Source organism: Brassica napus, chromosome A10 (genome assembly GCF_020379485.1).
Source record: "Brassica napus cultivar Da-Ae chromosome A10, Da-Ae, whole genome shotgun sequence".
NCBI classification, from domain to species: Eukaryota; Viridiplantae; Streptophyta; class Magnoliopsida; order Brassicales; family Brassicaceae; genus Brassica; species Brassica napus.
In genome coordinates, this window is record NC_063443.1 from 2028572 (window position 1) to 2048970 (window position 20399).

Consider the following 20399-nt stretch of genomic DNA (forward strand, 5'->3'; position numbering starts at 1 on the left):
AATAATATAAAATTAAACAAAAATGAAGAAGTATGCAAAAATTGTTATCAAATCTTTATTATTCATAGTTATTAATTATCATATATATGTTAATCATATTAGGTAATTTTGTAGTTTTTTTTAAAGAAATAATGCATGCTTCTTATATTTGGGTTAATATAATGTTTCTTAGTAATTAGATTTGGACCAACATTTTTTTCAATTGATTCTTAAGTTACCATGTAAGAAAAATTGTCATCTTAATTAAGCCACCTAAGCATGATCTTTTTTTATTTAGTATAAACTTAACGTTACAATTTTTTTAATGATCTTCGATTAATATATATGAGATTTGGAAGGAACTGTCGTCCCGTCTCTGTCAGAGATTCTCTGTGGCATAAAAAAAACATATCACATGTACGTAAAATGACAATTCCAAATCCCGCCGAAATTAATTATTTATTTCATGGCTAAACTTATGTTATCTCAATAAATTAACCCTTCACCAAATATATGTATATACATATATAGATCATGCATTTCTTATAAATTTTGGAACACGATAGGAAAAGCTTAAAAATTTTAAAAGCCTATAATTATTTTAAACTTTTCTATAACCAAATAAGTAAGTCAGCTATTGTACGACCTTTTACCCTATTTCAAGGAAACCAAAAAAAAAAGTATACGACCCGTGCATAATTATTGGTATACAACTATGAACTATGTGACTAGTATACCGATACCGGATGTGGAACAATAGAAAACAGTTGCATTACTAATAATGTCGAAAAGAACATTACAAACGGAGCATACTGAACTGGAGCAAACATAAAGATAAGAATGAAAACATTGAATCATAAAGTAAGCAGAAAACGTTTTAAAACAATAATAATCCAAAAGGGACATCGCTAATTAGTTCACGAAAACGCATCTCTTTCTGATCTCACCCTTGTTCCCGGTAAGGATTTCGACGAACCCTAGTTTGACCATTGAGTGAGCGAAATCTTTGTTGAATGAAGATCCAGCAGTAGCAACTTGTGTGTAAATGTAACTTTTGGTCTCAGGGTCATCAAGAAGTGTTCTGTCAGATTTGAACAAACCTTTCCTCTGAGCCACCATGTTGAAGTAGTGGGAATCAAACTTCTTGACACTGCGTGGGTCCATCACTATCGTCCTGTTATCAGCTGGGTTGCACCTTCTCTTCAATGCCCTAACGTATCTTGGGTTCATCGAAGAGTCAGAATCGCTTTTGCCGGTGAAGTTGTAGATACCATGGTGGATGACACTACAATGAGAGATTCCAATTGTGTGAGCTCCTGAGCAAGAAACCATTTTCATTCAGTTTGGTAACAAAAAGTTGTCAAGTCTTTTTAGATAGCATTCAAGGTGTTTATTAACTCACTTGAATAATTTTTTATTCTTTCACCATTCAAAAACAGTCACATGTGATGTAAAAAAGGGTTTTGATAAATTAATTTAACATTCGATTTTTTTTAATAAACTTACCTGAGAGAACAACAAGGTCTCTAGTGTTAAGACCCTTGTCAAAGAATTTCTTTTTCAGTGCAGCTATTCCTGAGAGTGGGGATGGTAAATTAACTTCAGACTTTCTTGAGATGCGTCCATCCCTCCGGCCCAATGGAACCGGCCACCAGGGTCCGTTGATCTACAAAAAAGCATAGAAAATAAGTTTTAGTGCGTACTATTATTACAACAGTTATGTAATGAGAAGGACCGGTCCATTATGAATTGTTACCACTATGACGGCGTCTCTAGCGACTAAAGAGAGAACATCAGCGCAAGAAACAACACCAGGACACTTCCTCTCGAGCGCTGACTTGACAGCATCTACCACTTCGTAGCCTCTCACGGACAAGTTGGGGGCAGCGTATCTTTCCGTCTCATTATATGGATATTTCAGAAGAATGGAACCATCACATCCCTATTTGCATGGATCATAACAAGAGTTAGAAGTGTTTCATATATATAATCCAGAATGTGTCTCAAAGAAGCAAACTTACTCTAACGAAACAATCATGAAAATGCATCCTAAGAAGTGCTGCGGCAAGACTTGGCTCGTGAGAAACATATTGAACTGTGACACGTCGGACAATGGATTCTGCGTCTGGACACCTGTGCTTGTAGTAGTTAAGGTAAAGACCCTTAGGATGGGCAACTGAAACTCCAAGAACGCCAAGAAGAATCACAAGGACAAGAAGGTTCTTAATTGCCATTGTTCTCTCTCGTGTCGTTAGCTTTGAGGAGTATTAGCCAAGAAATATATATGAGGAGTTTTGTAGATGAAGAAGGATACAATCACATGGTTTTTATAGATAAACAAAAGACGTTGAAAAGTTATACATGTGGAGAAACGTTAACTCGAATTTAAGAAAAGTTACATGCAGTAACATTGCACATTTTCAATGTTACATGCAGTAATAGTGCACATCTTTAATGTTATACATGCAGTAACATTGCACATCTTCACACTTGATGATTGTATTTTTCTCAGAGAATTAATATATCTGATAAGGCGGGTGTGGATCACACGATTCCCTTATTACTCCGACATATAGAGGTCAGGTAATGGCACGGATAGGACAGTAACAGTCAGTCACAAGATAAACTAACGACCAAGTCCACACTATTAAATTTAAAGTCAATTGTTTTGCCATTATAATAGAAATGTACCTTTGGTTTAAAAGGGAGGAATGAATTATTGAGTGAATATGACATGTTAAATTACAAAAAAAATATTTATAAAATGGTCCGCAGTTTTGCAAAAGTGCTTGTAACTTTCAGTTTAACTACTTACGAAAGTGTCCCATATCTTTCGATATTTACAAAAACTGCACAAGAGTTTTTGATACTGATAAAACTACGCTTGGTCCTTTTTTTTTGCCAACAACTACGCTTGTCTATTTGAGAAGATGCCAACGTTTGACTGACTTCGAGAAAAAAAATGGCGTAATAATTAGACGAAAAGCCCTCCTTGAGCAGGTAAAGCTTTTATTTATTTTAAGGCCATCGTCTGTTTACCCCTGTTTATTTATAATTTAATTCTATATTGAAGTTGTGTGAAATTCTAGTTTGCTCTCCAATTCTCCTTGTAATACAATGTTTCGAAATTGATTCTCTTGTGACAAAGAAAGATAGGTTGAAGATGTAAGCGACGATAATTTAGGACAAAACATAAACGCCAAAATAAGAATATACGTGGTAAAGTTGGAATACATGTACAACTATGGTGTTATGTTCTATTATCATATGATATATTCGCATATAAAATCGATATCGTTACCAAATCCCTTAATTAATCTTATATACTATTACCTTAAATATAATTATAATAAAAATATCGATATTAATCGTGGAATGCTCTCTTGCCCGCTACTAGTTTGTTCGTTGCGGTTCTCTTAGTTGTACTAGGGATAAGGTCGAGTACTGTAATTTTGCCATAAAGAAAGATCAGTGGTATCAAAACGAATTGTTCATTAGTGAAACATCTGGATGTATTGATAACAACAAAACTATATATTCAAATTTTCATTTGTCAAAAAGAATTATATATTCAAATTCACGATTAAATTGGTCTTATTTTGGTCAATAATCTTAAACTTTGTCTATAATCTCAATAATATATAAACTTTTTGTTATTGTTGATTATGACATGCAGTATAAGGCTCAATACAATCAATTAAGTTTGGCTCTGAGTTTACATCTATTATATTAAAACAGAAGTCACAACTTCTCTTTATGTGTGATTTTTTTTAAAATAGACCTTCCCTAGAAAATTGTATTTCATTTAATTCTAATTAACGTTATGACATCTTAAATAATTGACATATATAACAACTCACCTATAAAATTATCTTATTTTTTAATTATAAAAATATATTGAAAAAAAAATCTACAAAATCTTATTAGATATTTTAAATATTATTTTAAAATGAATCATTGACTAATTTCGTGATTAGTACTCTAATATTATTATAAATTAATATTAGTTAAGATTTTATTATAAAAAAATTTGCATACTATTTTCTTAAAATTTCTAATTATAGTCTATATTATTTATTAAAATAGAAATAATGAATTCTTTCATGTATTGTTTTATAATTTGGACCATCCTTTAATTTTTTTATTAAATAAATTTTATTAAGACTAATAATATATAGAATCTTTGAACTACGTTAATCATAATATCTTTTGATATCTTTTCATTTTAAATATAAATATATATTTTAAAAGTTCTAAAAAGTCTGTTTAAAAGATTTTAACAAGATCTTAATTTTTAAAAATTATATGTAAATATTCTCATTAATTTTGAAATTAGTTATGAAATAATATTAAACATTTATATATTTTATAATATTAAAAATATAAATTCTACCAATCATAATCAATCATTTTAAGAGAAATTATTAATTATTATACTGTGCTAAATATGATTAAATTATTTTAAATTGTCAAATTTATATATTTTATTTTTTGTAAGTATTTATATTCGAAATATAATATGTAGGTAACACATGTTAATATTAGAAAACTATATAATATACGTATATAAATTAACATGTATTTCATCAAAGTTAATAATACAAATCATTTATGCATGATATCTTTTTATTTTAAATATAAATAAATATATACATATATATATATGTATAATTTTTTTAACAAATATTTTGAAAATATTATAGCATTATCTTAATTTTCAAAAATTTTATGTAAATATTTCAACTAATTTTTTAATTAGCAATGAACTATTATTATGCATTAATATATATATATATATATATAGTAATCATTTATAAAAAACAAATTACCTTTTTATCATTTTATAATAATAATAGTTCATATTAAATGAGATTATTATACTGAACTAAATATGATAACATTATATTAAATTAATAAAATTGTTAAAATAGTTTTTATAAATATAAAATATTTATGCTAAAAATATAATACGATGATATAACGACTTAACATTCAAAAACTATATAATACATGTATAAAAATCGACATATCTTAGACTTTTGTATATATAATAATATATTATCTGAAATAAGTAAATGTAAAAATATTGCTAATAGAAAACTTAGTTTTCAAGGTCGGTGGGTCAAAAAACTGAATATAATTTTAATACAAAAATAATATTTAATATGGTTTTAATGCATATATTAATTTGTTAAATAAAAATATATACCATAAATGATGTAAAAAAATATTTGTGTATATAAAATGAAAATAAACACCCGCACGGTTGTGCGGGTCGAAATCTAGTGTTACTTACAACTTACTATAGCTCCATTTACGGACCAAACATTCACCTTCTTTACATATAGCTCATCTAATCCTTATTTTATTACTATAATAGTTAGTAGATTGTTTGAACTTCGGCGTTTTAAAATATATTCAGTGAAAAATATATTAAATTTGTTCACGAATAAAAATTTTGAAATAAGAAAAAGGAGTAATACATTCAGATTTCCTAAACGAGACCAAAGTGTTATTAAAACACATCACCGTATGCCATTTTAATACAGTTTATTTATATTATATAATAAATAGATAAGTACTGTGTCAAATTTTAATTAAAAATATATAGAAAAAAAGCAAAACCCCCCAAAAAATCATGCAAACACACAAAATAATAGTAGTTTTTTTTGGTTTTGACAAACATATTAGTAGTACTTAATAGTACAGACAATTTTTCAAAAATATATATTCGAATAATTTCTAAGAACTTATATGAAAATTGGAGCGAAACATAAAATCTACTCAATAGTAAGTGCAAAGGTATTTTATATTGAGACATTTTATAGTTATATTTATGCATTTGAAACTTTCAAATTTATTGTGGATGGCGCTGATTCCGCTGATTATGAGTCCGAAAATAAAAATAAAGGACAACTCATAAGAGCACATGTTAGTTAGCTTAGTTGGACCCAGGCACACTAACAAACATGCAAAATGTTCTATTTTTTTTTTTTTTTTGTAACACTCATGCAAAATGGTCTATATAAGCTATATTTTTAACGTCTCAGTAGACCACAGAGTGAACATATTCCTCCAAAAGAAACAGTCTCAGAAAACAACAAATATAAAGATGAGGTGCTTGACAACTGTTGCTCTTTCACTCTCTCTGTTTCTTGTGGGACTGGTCGGACCAATCCAAGCTCAATTGCAAATGAACTTCTACGCCAATACTTGTCCTAACGCCGAGAAGATCGTTCAAGATTTTGTTTCAAACCACATTTCTAATGCTCCTTCTCTTGCTGCTGCTCTCTTGAGAATGCATTTCCACGATTGTTTTGTTCGGGTAAACTAATTTTTCATCTGTTTCAAAAAAAAAAAAAAACTAATTTTTCATCTTTTTTATAGAACATTCTAAATGGCTACTGAATTAATGACGGACATATATAGGGTTGTGATGGCTCAGTGCTTATAAACTCGACGTCAGGAAACGCGGAGAAAGACGCAGCTCCTAACTTAACGGTTAGAGGATTTGGCTTCATTGAGGCAATCAAAGCTGTGCTTGAAGCTCAATGTCCTGGAATAGTCTCTTGCGCTGATATTATCGCTCTAGCATCTCGAGACGCCATTGTTTTCACCGTAAGCATTATATATTCACATACCATTATTGTAAATTACAAATTTTAGTATCTCTCTTCATAAATTTTGGTACGTTGTAGGGAGGACCAAACTGGAGTGTTCCGACCGGAAGAAGAGATGGGAGGATATCGAACGCATCAGAGGCATTAGCCAACATTCCTCCTCCGACCAGTAACTTCACCAATCTTCAGACACTCTTTGCAAACCAAGGACTTGATCTTAAAGACCTTGTCTTACTCTCCGGTATGGCCCAAACCCACATATATATCACACGCTGCTAAAAATATAGCGAAGAATGTTTCAAAAGCAAATATTTTCTCCATGTAAAAATAAATGTAAATTATAAACGCAATTTCTTCTTGATTTTCTCTCCATGTTTTCGCTTTCATTTATTTATAATGTCTTATAGTTTATAACTCTAGTAAAACATTTTGACGTACCTTTTTTCACGATAAAAAATTACGTTTCAAGATTTTTATTAGAAAATGTGTGGTGTTTGTAACAGGGGCTCACACTATTGGTGTATCTCATTGCTCGTCTTTCACAAACCGTCTCTACAATTTCACGGGTCGTGGAGACCAAGATCCTGCCTTAGACAGCGAATACGCAGCAAATCTCAAGTCTAGGAAATGTCCTAGTCTCAAGGATAACACGACTATCGTGGAGATGGATCCAGGGAGCCGTAAGACGTTTGATCTAAGTTATTACCAGCTCCTTCTCAAGCGTAGAGGTCTGTTTCAATCAGACTCTGCTCTCACCACCAACCCCACAACGCTCTCAAATATAAACCAGATCTTGAAGGGTTCGGTGGAAGGTTTCTTCTCTGAGTTTGCCAAGTCGATGGAGAAAATGGGTCGGATAAATGTCAAGACTGGGTCATCAGGAGTGGTTAGAAAGCAATGTTCCGTTGCAAATAGTTAAAGGGGTAATAATTTTGAGTATGTGGGAGTTTGGGGGTATTTGTGAAAAATAATAAGGATGATGCTGTGTGTATGGATTTGGTTATAGACTTGGTCAATAAAGAGATGTTCTTGTCTTGTAGGAATCATGACATTTTAGTTGGTTCGAGTACATTGCCATTTCATTTATCAAAGCCTTCAGAAAAAAAAACTTTATTAAATTCTCATGAAAAGGTTTCATCAACTGACATAACAAGTGAACAGAGAAAAAGAAGAAAAACTCGACCCCATCTCTTTCACCTTCTTCTTGTAAGACGAATGACCGAAACAATAGCTATCCCTGCAAATGAGCAAATCCAATTGCCACTAATGATACTATCCTCTTTACTGTAAAGACTGACTCCGGTATCTCCATTAGATCTTTAATCTGCAAATTCCATGAAATTATAAAATAAACCAAATCCAAGAATGCTTTAGTTCAGAGATTGTCAACAACAAACCGATATAGGTTGCTTCCAGTTCTTCTTGATTCCATCAATATGCGAGCTGCCAACAACTGCCACAACTGAACTGCGCTCACTTGCAACACTCAGTAAAGCATATGACATGTACCTGAAATTTTCATTTATATTGCCACCACCAATCATCATCAACCTTCTCTATATTTGCCAGTACCAACATTACTATTTCAGTTTATATAGAGAGGGATTGAGGAACACTAACTGGTCACGCTCATGCACAAATGTATCCATGACAGATGGATAATCCTTGCTCATTTGTGTGGTTGTATCCAACGAGTCCATTTCTTCCAGTTCCTTCATCCAAATTTATCATAGAAAAAGACATCAAAAATTAAGAAATACTTGGATATGATGAAGGAACAAAAATTAAAATACATGTGTAGAAATGGAACAAAAATTATAAAGTAAGACTAACCTTTCCGTCCACTTGAGCGCTCGGCAAAAAGAAAGCTACAAACAGCGTGAAGAATATACACTTTACCTTGAGCCATAGAGGCATCTTTGCCCATGTTCTTTTAAACGTGATCTGCTCATAAAAAAAAAAGGTGAAATCTAATGAATATAAACTAGAACCATGCTAGAGACAATGCAGCAACTCCATGTTGTAAGATGCATTACATGTATTAAAAAGAATACATTGAAACTGTGGACGAACATATAACCTCTTGATGACGATCGCCGAGAACCACCTTGCCGCCATATTTAAGGGCCTCTTCATATGCCACACGAAACTCATCACCATAAACATCCACATCCTTAATGGAAATCTAAAAGAGGGACAGGGAAAAAGTAAAAATAAAAAATAAAAAAATAAAAGAGGGACATGATGTAAATTATTGGTTCAGAAAGTTCCGTAAAAAATATCTTGATGAAGGAAACCTGCCTTTGCAAGAATCAACTCAATAAATATTTCAACCATGTTCTCTCTCTGCTTCCAATTTTTTATCATGTCTGACATGGTTGGAGTTGGAGTTGGAGTTGGAGTCTAGAGAAACAAAATATATGTCAGAATAATGAAAAAGGGTTAGAAGAGAGTCGTGTATCAGTAAATGAATCTCTGATATATCATCAACAACAAATAGGCATGGACAGCAACAAAACCTATCATCGCAATTTGTGAAAAACGAACCTTCACAGTCTGAGATTGGAGAGCAGACATTCGACGACAACACAACTCCAGGAAGACAACCTATTAATCATCAGTCACGTGGTTAGACCAAAAGATATCAAACTTAAGTTCTCAGTGAACATATGTAACGAGAGACGAACCTCTGGTTTCAATATACTGATTATTGCTTGAACTTGTCTACAAGATTCCTGTAACAAAATAATTGCAACGATTATCCAACTATGAATGATTGAATGCTAGTCTATCAAAGTCTAATCAAACAACAAAGAGCTAACTAAGCTTGAAGGTCAGCAAGACTTCTAACCCATCAAAAAAAAAAACTCCAAAACTGTATCTTTTGTTAACTTAGAAATTTACAAGAAATATCATATATATGTATTCACTTATGGACTGAAGAAACGGTCCGCAGTTTGGGAGGGTTACTTTTTTAATCCAAGAATAGAGCATGAAAAAGCTCTCAGGCACGATCTTTTAGAATGGTTATTACCCATGTTGACTCTTATCGTCTTTCCCTTCTACCCGACGGTTTCTTTCCGGTTTTGGCAACAGATCTACTATAACTGGTTCACCTTTTTAGAATTTTCCCAGTTTGGGAATTAACCGCTGGTTGCAAGAAAACTCTGGTCTTAAACCCACCGGGTTCTTCCCCCGACCCAGGTTGGAGGGACCGTCTCCGCCGCACCAGCCCACCGGAATTGTCGCCGAAGCAGCTAAGATGATGCATCAAGGAGTCTCCATTGTTTACGCCATGTTAGTACACTTCTTGAAGCTGGAAACAGAGGTTGTTTAAAACCCTCTTCTTTGACCGGTGGTTACTGGCTAGCTCATCCCTAAAACCTTTCACCGGAAGAGCTTCACCAGGACAAGAAACCACTTAATTCTCTATATCAGCTCCTCTGTACCTTTCACTTCACCTTACAAACTTCACAAGACGACTGTCTCCGCCATGCTCCGTGACTTACTTCCCAAGCCCTACCCATTTGAGACTTACTTGCCCCTCCTGATGCAACGAAGGATTTCCTCCGCCGAGAAGGGGAAATCTATAGCTTTGGAGCACTTCCCCGCTCCACGGAAAGCTAGGGTTAAAGTCATGGAACCTGATATTTCTGTCCTCAAACAGAAACACTCTCTCACCCTCATTGGTAGGGTTACAAATTCGTCTGCCCAAAAGGTCTGGTCGTTAATACCATTCTTTACTGAACATTGGAAGGCAGACATTCCTCCAATTGGTTCCGACCTTGGTTTGGGCATGTTCCAGTTTCAATTTGAGCTTGAATCAGACCTACTCACGGTACTGGAGAAGCAACCGTATCACTACGCTCGTTGGATGATTATCCTACAAAGATGGGAACCCACATTCTCTCCTGACTTCCCATCTATGATTCCCTTCTGGATCAAAATCCATGGAATCCCGATTCACTTATGGACTGAAGAAACGGTCCGCAGCTTGGGAGATGATATAGGAACATATAAAACCGCAGAGATCACCTCAACATCCATTCGTATGAGAGTCCATGTTAATGGAAGGCTTTCTCTCATTAAAGAATCTGTCATAGAGTACCCAAATGGAGATGAGGTAATTTCTACTCTGGTCTATGAGAGACTTGAAAGGCATTGCTCCCAATGTGGTAAGTTGGATCATGAGCTTAGAGATTGTTTGGAAGCAAAGGCTCAGAAGAAAGCTCTGAAAGCCCAAAAGAGCAAGGATGCTCCGGTCGCTGAGCCTGCTAGTCGAGCTCAAGAGCGTGCTCACCCCTCTGACTGAGGTTTTAACCAACCTTCTCGTCGTGAGGCGCTTACTCGCCCGGGCCAAAGCAGGAGCTCAAACCGTTACCCTGCTCACACAACGTATGGTGGGTCTTTCAACAGAAACAAACAACACGAACCCCATCACAGAGATAGGGACCATCACAGACAGGCATGGCAACCGAGAGGAACCAACGCGAAGGACTCCTTCCCTCAAGATCAGGACACACGTAGACATCCTAATAAGGATGATTCTCGAAGTAGCTTAGATGACTTTAGTGGGGATTCCCACTTACACCGATCACTGAAGTCCCGCCAACAGAGCGACCGAATGAGCTTGGAGGAGGAAAGATACTCCTCTGCTAAGTATAGAACTCCTCTCCAAGAGACTCACTCTACTTCTCGGAACAGAGCTCAACCTCCAGCAAGGGAGTGTTCCCCTTCTGGAGTGTGATATCTCAATACCCAAAGAGGCAGTTGAAGCTGCAATGGGAGAGATAAGGGGGGGGGGGTAATGACGCAGTATACAAGCTGTGCTGACCCGACTGAGAGTGCAGCGCGCAAAGAAAGACTAAGGCAAGCTGAAGCACAAGGCCAAGTTGAAGAGTCTGCGGTGCAGATGGTTAAAGCTTCAATAGCGCGGGAAAACGCAGAAGCTGAGAGTTTGGCTGCAGTAGGAGTGAGTTCACAAGAACGCATCCCGACCATTTCGAGATTGGGCCCTGTGAATGTAGAGCTTATGCGGGAACCTAACGATGCTCAAACAGGGGAGAACCAGGATGCGAGAATCCCGGTCGTAGATAGACTTGTACATACTACTGGAGATGTTACTACTGCAGAGAATCCTCTGACCACTGAAGAAGCAGGAGGAAAGAAGAGGAAACCTGGAAGGCCAGCTGGCCGTAGAAAGGTTGCCTCGAGTCCCAGACTTGCTCCGGGTTCCTGCTCTCGCAAGAGAAAACCCAGGACAAACCCCCTACAGGGCGCAACAAAGCAACAGGAGATGGAGTTAGACCGAGAAACGTTTCAAAGACAAGCAAGACCAGAGCTCCAAGGAGAGATACCCCGTCTTCTTCAGATAACGTCCCCTTAGCAAAGCTGCTACCTTCGTCTGTTAGGCGGAGGATGGATTTTCGGGCACCATCCAACCTCGTTCCTTAGCAATAGCAAGTTGGAACTGTCAGGGGTTGGGGAATCCCCAGACAGTTCGTAGATTAGGAGAGATATCAAAGAAGTTTTGCCCGGATATCATCTTCATAATGGAATAAAAAACCCCAACAATGTAGTGCTCAAAAAGCTAGAGCACTTGCGATATGACAACCACCACTTAGTCTCCCCAACGGGTCATGGGGCTGGTGGTCTCGGCCTCTTCTGGAAGCAGGGTCTAAACCTTCAAATATTGGAGTCTAATGCAAATGTAATCGACACGAGCATTGAATTTGAAGGAAAACAATTTTATGCTTCGTTTGTCCATGCAAGTACGGATAGGAATCAAATAAACTTATTATGGATCGTTTGATTACAAAGACACTCACCCGTGAAGAACCTTGGTTTATCACCGGAGATTTCAACGATCTTCTGTGTACTGATGAAAAGGAGGGTGGACCTGATCGTCCGGAAGGTTCCTTTACTGACTTTCGCACTTTCTTCTCGGAAGGCGATCTGTTTGACCTCCAGCACTCAGGAGATCCGCTGTCATGGAGAGGGACACGAGGCTGAATGCTTCCCCACTGCTAGATGCCAATATCTGGAAGCCGACCTAACCTCAGATCATAAACCGCTCCTCACATTTTTTGATAATGGGGCTAAAAGGCGCAGGGGACTATTCAGATACGACCGCCGATTGTGTAAAAATGAAGAAGCAAAGAAGGTGATTGCAGAAGCGTGGAATGGTACCGCTAATGCATCGGTCAGTGGAAAACTCTCCTTTACAAGGAGTGCTATTTCAGCATGGGACAAAACTCAGGACAGGAACAGCCAGGATTTGATTGATCAGAGAAACCGTGACCTCGATGCAGTCCTGGCAAGCCTGCTTAATGATATTGCGCTGATTCAGGATATCTCGGCTAAACTGAATGCGGCTTACCTAGCTGAAGAAGAGTTTTGGAAACAGCGTAGCCGACTACTCTGGCTGAAACTCAGAGACCGTAATACATGATATTTCCATGCCATCACAAGGACCAGGAGGAAGGCAAATGCATTCTCGGTCTTAGAGAAAGAGGATGGACAAATGGTTCATCGAGAAGATGAGATAGTCGAGGCGATTGGCTCCTATTTTTAGAGTTTGTTTATATCCCTCCCAAGGGAAAGAGAAGACACAGTTCGACAGGCTCTCCGGCCTGTGGTGACAGATGAAGATAACAGCAGACTCACAGCTATTCCATCTGCGGAGGAGATCCGAGAGGCAACCTTCTCGATCAATTCTGAGAAAGCACCGAGACCGGATGGCTTCTCGGCGGGATTCTTTCACACGCAAGAAAGTCAGACCGGATATCGTACGAGAGGTGCAGGGTTTCTTCGATGGAGAGCCACTGCCTGAGAACATAAATGACACTCACATCCGCCTCATCCCAAAGATTACAAACCCGCAAAAAGTCTCGGACTATCGGCCCATCGCTTTGTGTAATGTCTATTACAAGATCTATTCAAAGCTCTTCACCCGACGACTCCAGCCCCTAATGGATAAGCTCATATCCAAGAACCAGTCGGCCTTTGTTCTGGGCCGAGCCATTGTAGATAATGTCTTAATTACTCATGAGGTACTGCACTACCTCAAGACATCAAAGGCGGAACAGAGGTGTGCTATGGCAGTCAAGACCGACATGAGCAAGGCTTACGACCGGCTTGAATGGGAATTTATCTAGCTAGTTATGCTTCGGTTAGGATTCCACCAAAAGCTTGTTGACTGCGTAATGCAGTGTATCTCGTCTGTTACATACTCCTTCCTCATTAACGGCTTGCCTAGAGGAAAGGTAGTACCGAGTAGAGGAATTTGTCAAGGTGACTCTCTCTCTCCCTACCTATTTATAATGTGTAGTGAGGTTCTCTCGGGATTATGTAATAGAGCGCAAGAAAGTGGCTCTCGCAAGGGGCTGCGGGTGGCACGATCAAGTCCTAGGATAAACCATCTACTCTTTGCGGATGATACGATGTTCTTCCTTGAAGCTAGCAAGGAAAAGTGCACAGCACTCACGGGCATTCTGAACAGTTATGAATCAGCCTCGAGACAGGCGATCAACAAAGAAAAATCCTCCATCACCTTTGCTCAAAAAACCCTTCCGGCGCTAAAAAAACTGATGAAAAATGAGCTTCAAATCCAAAAGAAAGGAGGTACCGACAAGTATCTAGGATTGCCCGAACAATTCGGACGGAAAAAGCGTGATCTGTTTGCCTCAGCGGTTGACCGGGTAAAGCAAAAATCCCAAAGTTGGTCGAATAAGTTCCTCTCATCAGCCGGGAAACTGGTTATGATTAAAAGTGTTCTAACAGCTGTTTCCACATTCTCCATGACATGTTTTGAGTTACCGGTCTCGCTATGCAAACGCCTACAATCAGCTGTTACGAGATACTGGTGGGATAGTAACGAGAGCTCTTGGAAGATGGCTTGGGTCGCTTGGGACTCGATGTCAAAGCCAAAAGCCGTGGGGGGATTGGGTCTTCGCGATTTACAAAGTTACAATGTAGTCTTGCTTGCCAAGATAGGTTGGAGACTGCTTCAAAACCCCAACTGTCTACTTGGACGAGTACTCTTTGGAAAGTATTGTCCCAATAACAACATGCTGCTCGCTACGGAACCTTCATCCATGTCGCACAGCTGGCGAAGTATCCTACTAGGAAGGGATCTCCTACTGAAGAACTTTAGGTTGCTAGTAGGCAATGGACAATCCATTAAGGTGTGGCAAGACCCTTGGTTAAACACCATCAGCTAAGAGAGGCCTATGGGACCGGTGCATGAAAACTCCCTGGAGCTTAGGGTGTCGGACCTGATGCATGCTGAATAATGCGACTGGGATCTACGAAAAATTCAACTCTATCTTCCAGAGTATGAAGAGAAGATCCAGGGAATTAAGCCGGAACAAACCGGGGCTCCGGACAAGCTTATTTGGCTGGGAACAAAATCAGGAGAATATTCAACAAAATCGGGATACTATACCGCTGTTGACAGAGCTGAAGACAGAGATGGACTTTGGAACGGTACTGATATTAACTGGAAGAAGAACGTCTGGAAGCTTGAGTGTGCACCGAAGATTAATCTCTTCTCTTGGAAGATGCTCAAGGGAGCTCTCCCGGTTGGAGAACGACTAAATCAAAGACACGTACCGGTGGACCCGCTTTGTAAGAGATGTGGTGACTATGAATCTATTACTCATCTGTTTTTCCATCGTAGTTACGCGAGAAAGGTGTGGAGTCTCGCACCATTCGTATCAGAAGTGGAGTGCAGCGTAATGGTAGATTTAGCAGCCAGCTGGGGTTCATTGTGCGCAAGACCATGGCTTCCCCCTGCGGGAGTCACCTCAGACGCGCTTGCCCCCTGGATCCTCTGGAACTTGTGGAAGGCACGTAACAAACTTGTCTTTGAAGGTCGTTCGGATTCCTCTGAAGATACGTTTATCGATTTCGATATCTCTAGCAAAAGAGTGGTGCTCAAATCAGAAGAAAGAACCCTTTGCCCCTTCCAAACTGGTGAGGAACCCGCCCCAAGAACTGTTACCCGCTGGTACGGTAGTTATCAGATCGGATGCAGCATGGAGACTTAAAGGAACGGCAGCGGGCTTAGGATGGGTGGTCCATTCTCCTAATGGGATACGACATTTCAAGAAACGAGTAAACCATGTGTCGTCAGCTCTATTGGCTGAAGGACTAGCGCTGTTGGAAGCTGTCCGGACGGGAGTAGAAGAGGAACAGAGGAACGTGAGCTTCGAGTCAGACTCTGCACTGGTGATCAAGGCTGTTAATTCTGGGACGTGTGTACCGGAGCTTTATGCAGTGGTTTCAGACATTCAATCTTTGTATCTCTGTTCGAATTTGTCTCTTTTGTTTGGATCCCTCGAGAGAGGAATGGCCAAGCCGATATGTTAGCAAAATCTGCTTTGATTGCAGATGGAACCCCGGTGGTTGATGGAGTTAATACTCCCAACTAACTCTTTAAGTTTTTTAATGAAATATGTGTTACAAAAAAAAAGTATTCAATTTTTGTTAGGACAGCTTTACTAAAGAGAATTAATGTAACGTAATATAATATGGATGTTACCTAGAGCCTAGAGGATGTACGGAACTTACAACCCTAAAGTCTAAGAAATCTATTATGATTATATATTCGATTTTCATTGGGAGGATCTGCTTTACTAAAGAGAATTAATGAAACATAACATAGTATGTATGTACCCCAATGTACTGAACGGACCTTAGAGCCCATAACCTTCTAATCATTTGTTTTTAAAAGAATACCTTTGATGTATGATCAGTCCCGATGAGATACACATCGCAAGATCCATTATTCCCTATGGACTCGCACGTTAAGATCACAAGGCTTTTCGTCAGATCCCCGGGGAGGTCCACTCTCCTCGTCTCCGGTGAACACTCACCAACATCCGCTCCATTTCCGCCGCTAACCACGAAATCAGAGACTTTGTTTCCTTCTTCCTCCTCCACAGCCTTGTCGAGCAGTTCCGCCTTCTCCACATTCACTATGCTGTCGTTTAACGACATATCGCCTGTAGGTTTGGAGTCTTCCATGTGATCTAAGTCCTCGCCAGAGTAAACCTCCGAAGGAGATTGCGTCGGCTCCATCGACAACGAGAAAGTGATGGCAGATTTGTAATTTGGAGGATAGAGAATGAGATCAAGAAGTGGTTACTTATTTCATCGAAACAAAGGCAAATCTAACTATATAAAGTAGAGATTCTCTTCTTCTGGGATGAGCCACGTCATCAATTCGTTGAACCTGAATGTGCCACGTGTCCTATTTCACCGATCCGCTCCGTTTCATTAAGTCTTCTATGTACATTTTTTCGGGCTTCTCTTTTATTAATACAGAAGACTTAAAAACTATTTTCAAATTGGGCCCACAGGTTATTAGGGTATCTTCGTTCCCGATGTCTGGAACACCTCTGTAACCGTTTCAGTTTCATCAAACATTGTTTTTCTCGCCAGAACTTTGTAACTGAAGAAGTTGATTTCAGCCTTAACTTCCATCAATAAATTATTAGAGATTAACGATGGAATTCATTGGCATCAAAACCATGAATTTTTCATCCTTCTAGCTTCCCTCAAGTCTTAACTATTTTCATACACTATTTATATGGAGCTGAAGAGGACGGCTATGTGCATCAAATCGTCACTGTCTTCTATTATACCTAAGAACCTGCAAGCAGGTTACAACATGGCGAATCCTCAACTGCCTCTTTCTGAGTTGGCTGGTCGGTACAAGGAAACCGGATCCGTCTCCTGATCAGTTTATGGGAAGCAAGGAATGTGGGGGAGAGCTGACGGGGATTGACATATTTTGGCTGATGAGAAGGTATGTTATCTACACTATATCTGTTTTTTCACAAACTCAGTAATGAAAAACTGAAAATAATGTGTGACTGTGTTTTATTGGGATGTGGAGTCTAATCTGATCCAGGGATCTATGAGCTGAGAGGAGTAATCAGTACTTCAAGCTCACCACATCACCGCCTCTATTAGATTCACGCAACATACCACCATGGTCTATATTGCAGAAACCATTAATCCATTACCAACGGAGGTCTTCATGTTCCATGATTAGGATGAGATGGTGGTACTAGCAACACAGACACATACTTACCAGGTCAGGTACCTTGATATTGGTTGGGTTAAATGCATTGGTTTGACGATGGAATGTTTTACTTACACACGGTTTCACCCCATATTGATCGGATTAAATGGATTGGTTTGACGATGCGAATGTTTTACTTAATCCTGGTTTCATATTACATATTGTTGGTGAAGTTTTGCTATAAACAGTGGATTTCATGATTTTTTATGATTTCTAAAATAATAACATTGAACCAATCTTCAGGGACCTGACTGTTTGTGTAAGTGTGTTGACAGGATCGCAATGCGCAGAGAAATTGGTGGCCTCAGGTGTTGAGCCCAAGGTGGTCGTCGCTACCAACGTGAATCCTAAGCTGGTTGGAGGTATTGGTTTTCCATGACTAACTTTAATCAACTTTAGAACTTGCTACCTAAAGTTTGAGTTTTTGATTTCCTGACAGGTTGTGTCTTCCTAAACGAGTGAGTGGCGCTGGCCAGAGCGTTTTTGAAGCTTAAAATCTAAACTCTCCAACTTTATCTTTTAACCAAAATTCTTTCTCCTGCTTAAAATTTTTGATTGAAACAAGAAATTTTCCCAAGATGTCTCAACTTCCCAAGTTCAAAGGTGTAATAATTTAAAGTTACTGGACATACTGTTATTGAAGTTGTTTTCTTGGTTTTCTATTTTCTAGGCTTGGTCACTGAGAAACCTTTCGTCCCTCACTTAACTTTTAAAAAAATACATGTACTGAAGATTATCATCTATTAGTTATTCCAAAGACAAAAACATGCAGGTCCAATAAAAGTAAAAATCAAAAGTCTACCTTCTTAGCTAAGAAACTAGATATCACGTGTGATAGCAAAATCAAAATCGGAGCTACCAAATATATTAGTACGAAAACAAACTTCTGATTCCTTTTTGACCAAGCAAATAATAATGTTCTAAACGTTCTAACCTCGATCGTTTCATCAACATTAAAAAGTTACACAATGCATTTAGTAAGTACTTATAGTTAAATATGATGGTGATCACAGTGAAATACATTAGGTCCACATAGGAGGTGCGTGGTCCTTGATGGATCCCCTAGCAGAATGTGTGCTTGATCGACATATTGGATGGGTTTCTGTTTATGAACACAACATGGTTGGGTTGACTAGAAGTCGAGTCACTGTGGTAGATCTTGCTGTGGGAGGAGTTTCCTAAGATTTTTTTAACAAAATTCTCCAGCTTTTTGCAATGTTTTAAATGAGCAAGTGCGTTCATCTGTTGGGTTTATTAACCATGTACACGAGCAAATAAAGTTCACCCAAAACAGAGACATTTACAGTACATTAAATGAATTAGGCACACCCAACAATCTTAAAACGTCTAAGATATAACTCAGAAACAAGTTCACTCCCTTCTTCGGGGTAACTTCTAAACACAAATAAACCCAAGCTTCCTGAATCACACTACCTATGCGGCGAAAATGATTAAGAAAAACCTGTAATAAAAAGATGAGAGAATTTAACAACATGGAAAATAGTTACTTGAAATAAATAAACATATATAACCAAAAAAAATATCACACAAAAGAAACAATGAAAAAAAAAACAACAATTGTTAACAATATCAATTACTAACATTCTCCAAAACAACTATAATAACTTTGACATAGAATTTATCTAAATAAAAATCTTATTCTGCACTAATTTATAGATCCTCACAAGAAGTGGTATTAGAAAACTCAATTTCATTCTTTTTGATCAAATTCAATTGATTTATGTATTTTATTGTGTTATAAAACTTAAAACACTATAAAAGCTTACAATTCGAGACTAAAACAACAATAATACTAAAAATTCAATCATTTTTAGTTCTAAAATTATAATTTGGTGTAGGTAATATAATCATGCTCACACCCAATTTAACATAAAAGAAAATTCACAAAAAATATATTTTATAAAAAGTGATCCATCAAAAAAAATTAAGAATTTTAGTTAGGCATATGCGAAGATGATATAAAAATGTGTTCTTATTATTAAAAAGATAATAAAAAGAAAGATAATAACTAAATAGTATAATGTCATAAAATATATTTGACAATAAATAAAAAAAAGCAAAAATAAGTTAGAAAAATAAACGAATATCAAAGGTTAAGTAAAATGAATATAATATCTCTCCTCACTTAAAAATTTCTAAAAAATAAAAATCATCATTATACACATCTCTTGCAAATGAAAATCTAAAATACAAACTACAAAATCATATAAAAAAATAAAAACTTAAATCACAATTATAAATTATATCCCGCTTCTAGGGCGGTCCTACCCTAGTAGTTTATATAATGGAGGGAAAATCGTATGGGCTGTTGCTAATTAGTAGGATAACACGGTTACTATTATAACTCTGTTTTAATTCTTTTTCATTTTACCTTTAATTTAAACTTAACTAGTGTAGATCCCGTGCGAAGTTATAGTTTTTCTTATTAATAAAACCAAGTTTCACTTATATACATACAACTAAACCTTTGTTTATAAAATAAGTTTGATTAATCTTCTTCTTCAAAACAAACTTTGAATAATCATAAGAATATGAGTATAAAAATCAAACCATTAACACTTGTCAGTTATCTCTAATTAGCGACATATAAAATATAAGTTAATTAGTTTTCAAAACCACATTGATCTTAATTAGTTCACTGAATATAAATATTAGTTTGAAGCTTTTGTTTTACTTCTCCATGTCTT

General features: G+C 37.2%; 3 protein-coding genes and 1 long non-coding RNA gene across 4 annotated transcripts; 2 read left to right on the forward strand and 2 right to left on the reverse strand.

Annotated features, from left to right (window-relative positions):
- Window positions 1–728: 728 nt before the first annotated feature.
- Window positions 729–2462, reverse strand: LOC106370131 (peroxidase 1-like). Its single transcript, XM_013810196.3, has 4 exons — window positions 2001–2462; window positions 1736–1921; window positions 1486–1645; window positions 729–1295 (listed from the first exon to the last, which is right to left on the reverse strand). The coding sequence occupies exons 1-4, from the start codon at window positions 2211–2213 to the stop codon at window positions 892–894; spliced, it is 963 nt and encodes a 320-aa protein (XP_013665650.2). The 5' UTR covers window positions 2214–2462; the 3' UTR covers window positions 729–891.
- A 3560-nt stretch (window positions 2463–6022) lies between these two features.
- On the forward strand, window positions 6023–7685 carry LOC106371076 (peroxidase 3). Its single transcript, XM_013811097.3, has 4 exons — window positions 6023–6304; window positions 6409–6597; window positions 6678–6840; window positions 7103–7685. The coding sequence occupies exons 1-4, from the start codon at window positions 6092–6094 to the stop codon at window positions 7516–7518; spliced, it is 981 nt and encodes a 326-aa protein (XP_013666551.2). The 5' UTR covers window positions 6023–6091; the 3' UTR covers window positions 7519–7685.
- Window positions 7686–7693: 8 nt separating this feature from the next.
- LOC111213386 (traB domain-containing protein) lies at window positions 7694–16893 on the reverse strand. The gene is made up of 9 exons (XM_048743446.1): window positions 16341–16893; window positions 9287–9334; window positions 9147–9206; window positions 8901–9002; window positions 8680–8784; window positions 8433–8543; window positions 8220–8311; window positions 7997–8108; window positions 7694–7923 (listed from the first exon to the last, which is right to left on the reverse strand). Exons 1-9 carry the CDS (start codon window positions 16680–16682, stop codon window positions 7831–7833), a joined length of 1065 nt encoding a protein of 354 aa, XP_048599403.1. The 5' UTR covers window positions 16683–16893; the 3' UTR covers window positions 7694–7830.
- Window positions 16894–17014: 121 nt separating this feature from the next.
- Window positions 17015–18353, forward strand: LOC106370130. Its single transcript, XR_001274198.3, has 4 exons — window positions 17015–17412; window positions 17503–17703; window positions 17967–18053; window positions 18131–18353. It is a non-coding gene; the product is annotated as an uncharacterized LOC106370130 (long non-coding RNA).
- The last annotated feature ends 2046 nt before the right edge of the window (window positions 18354–20399 follow it).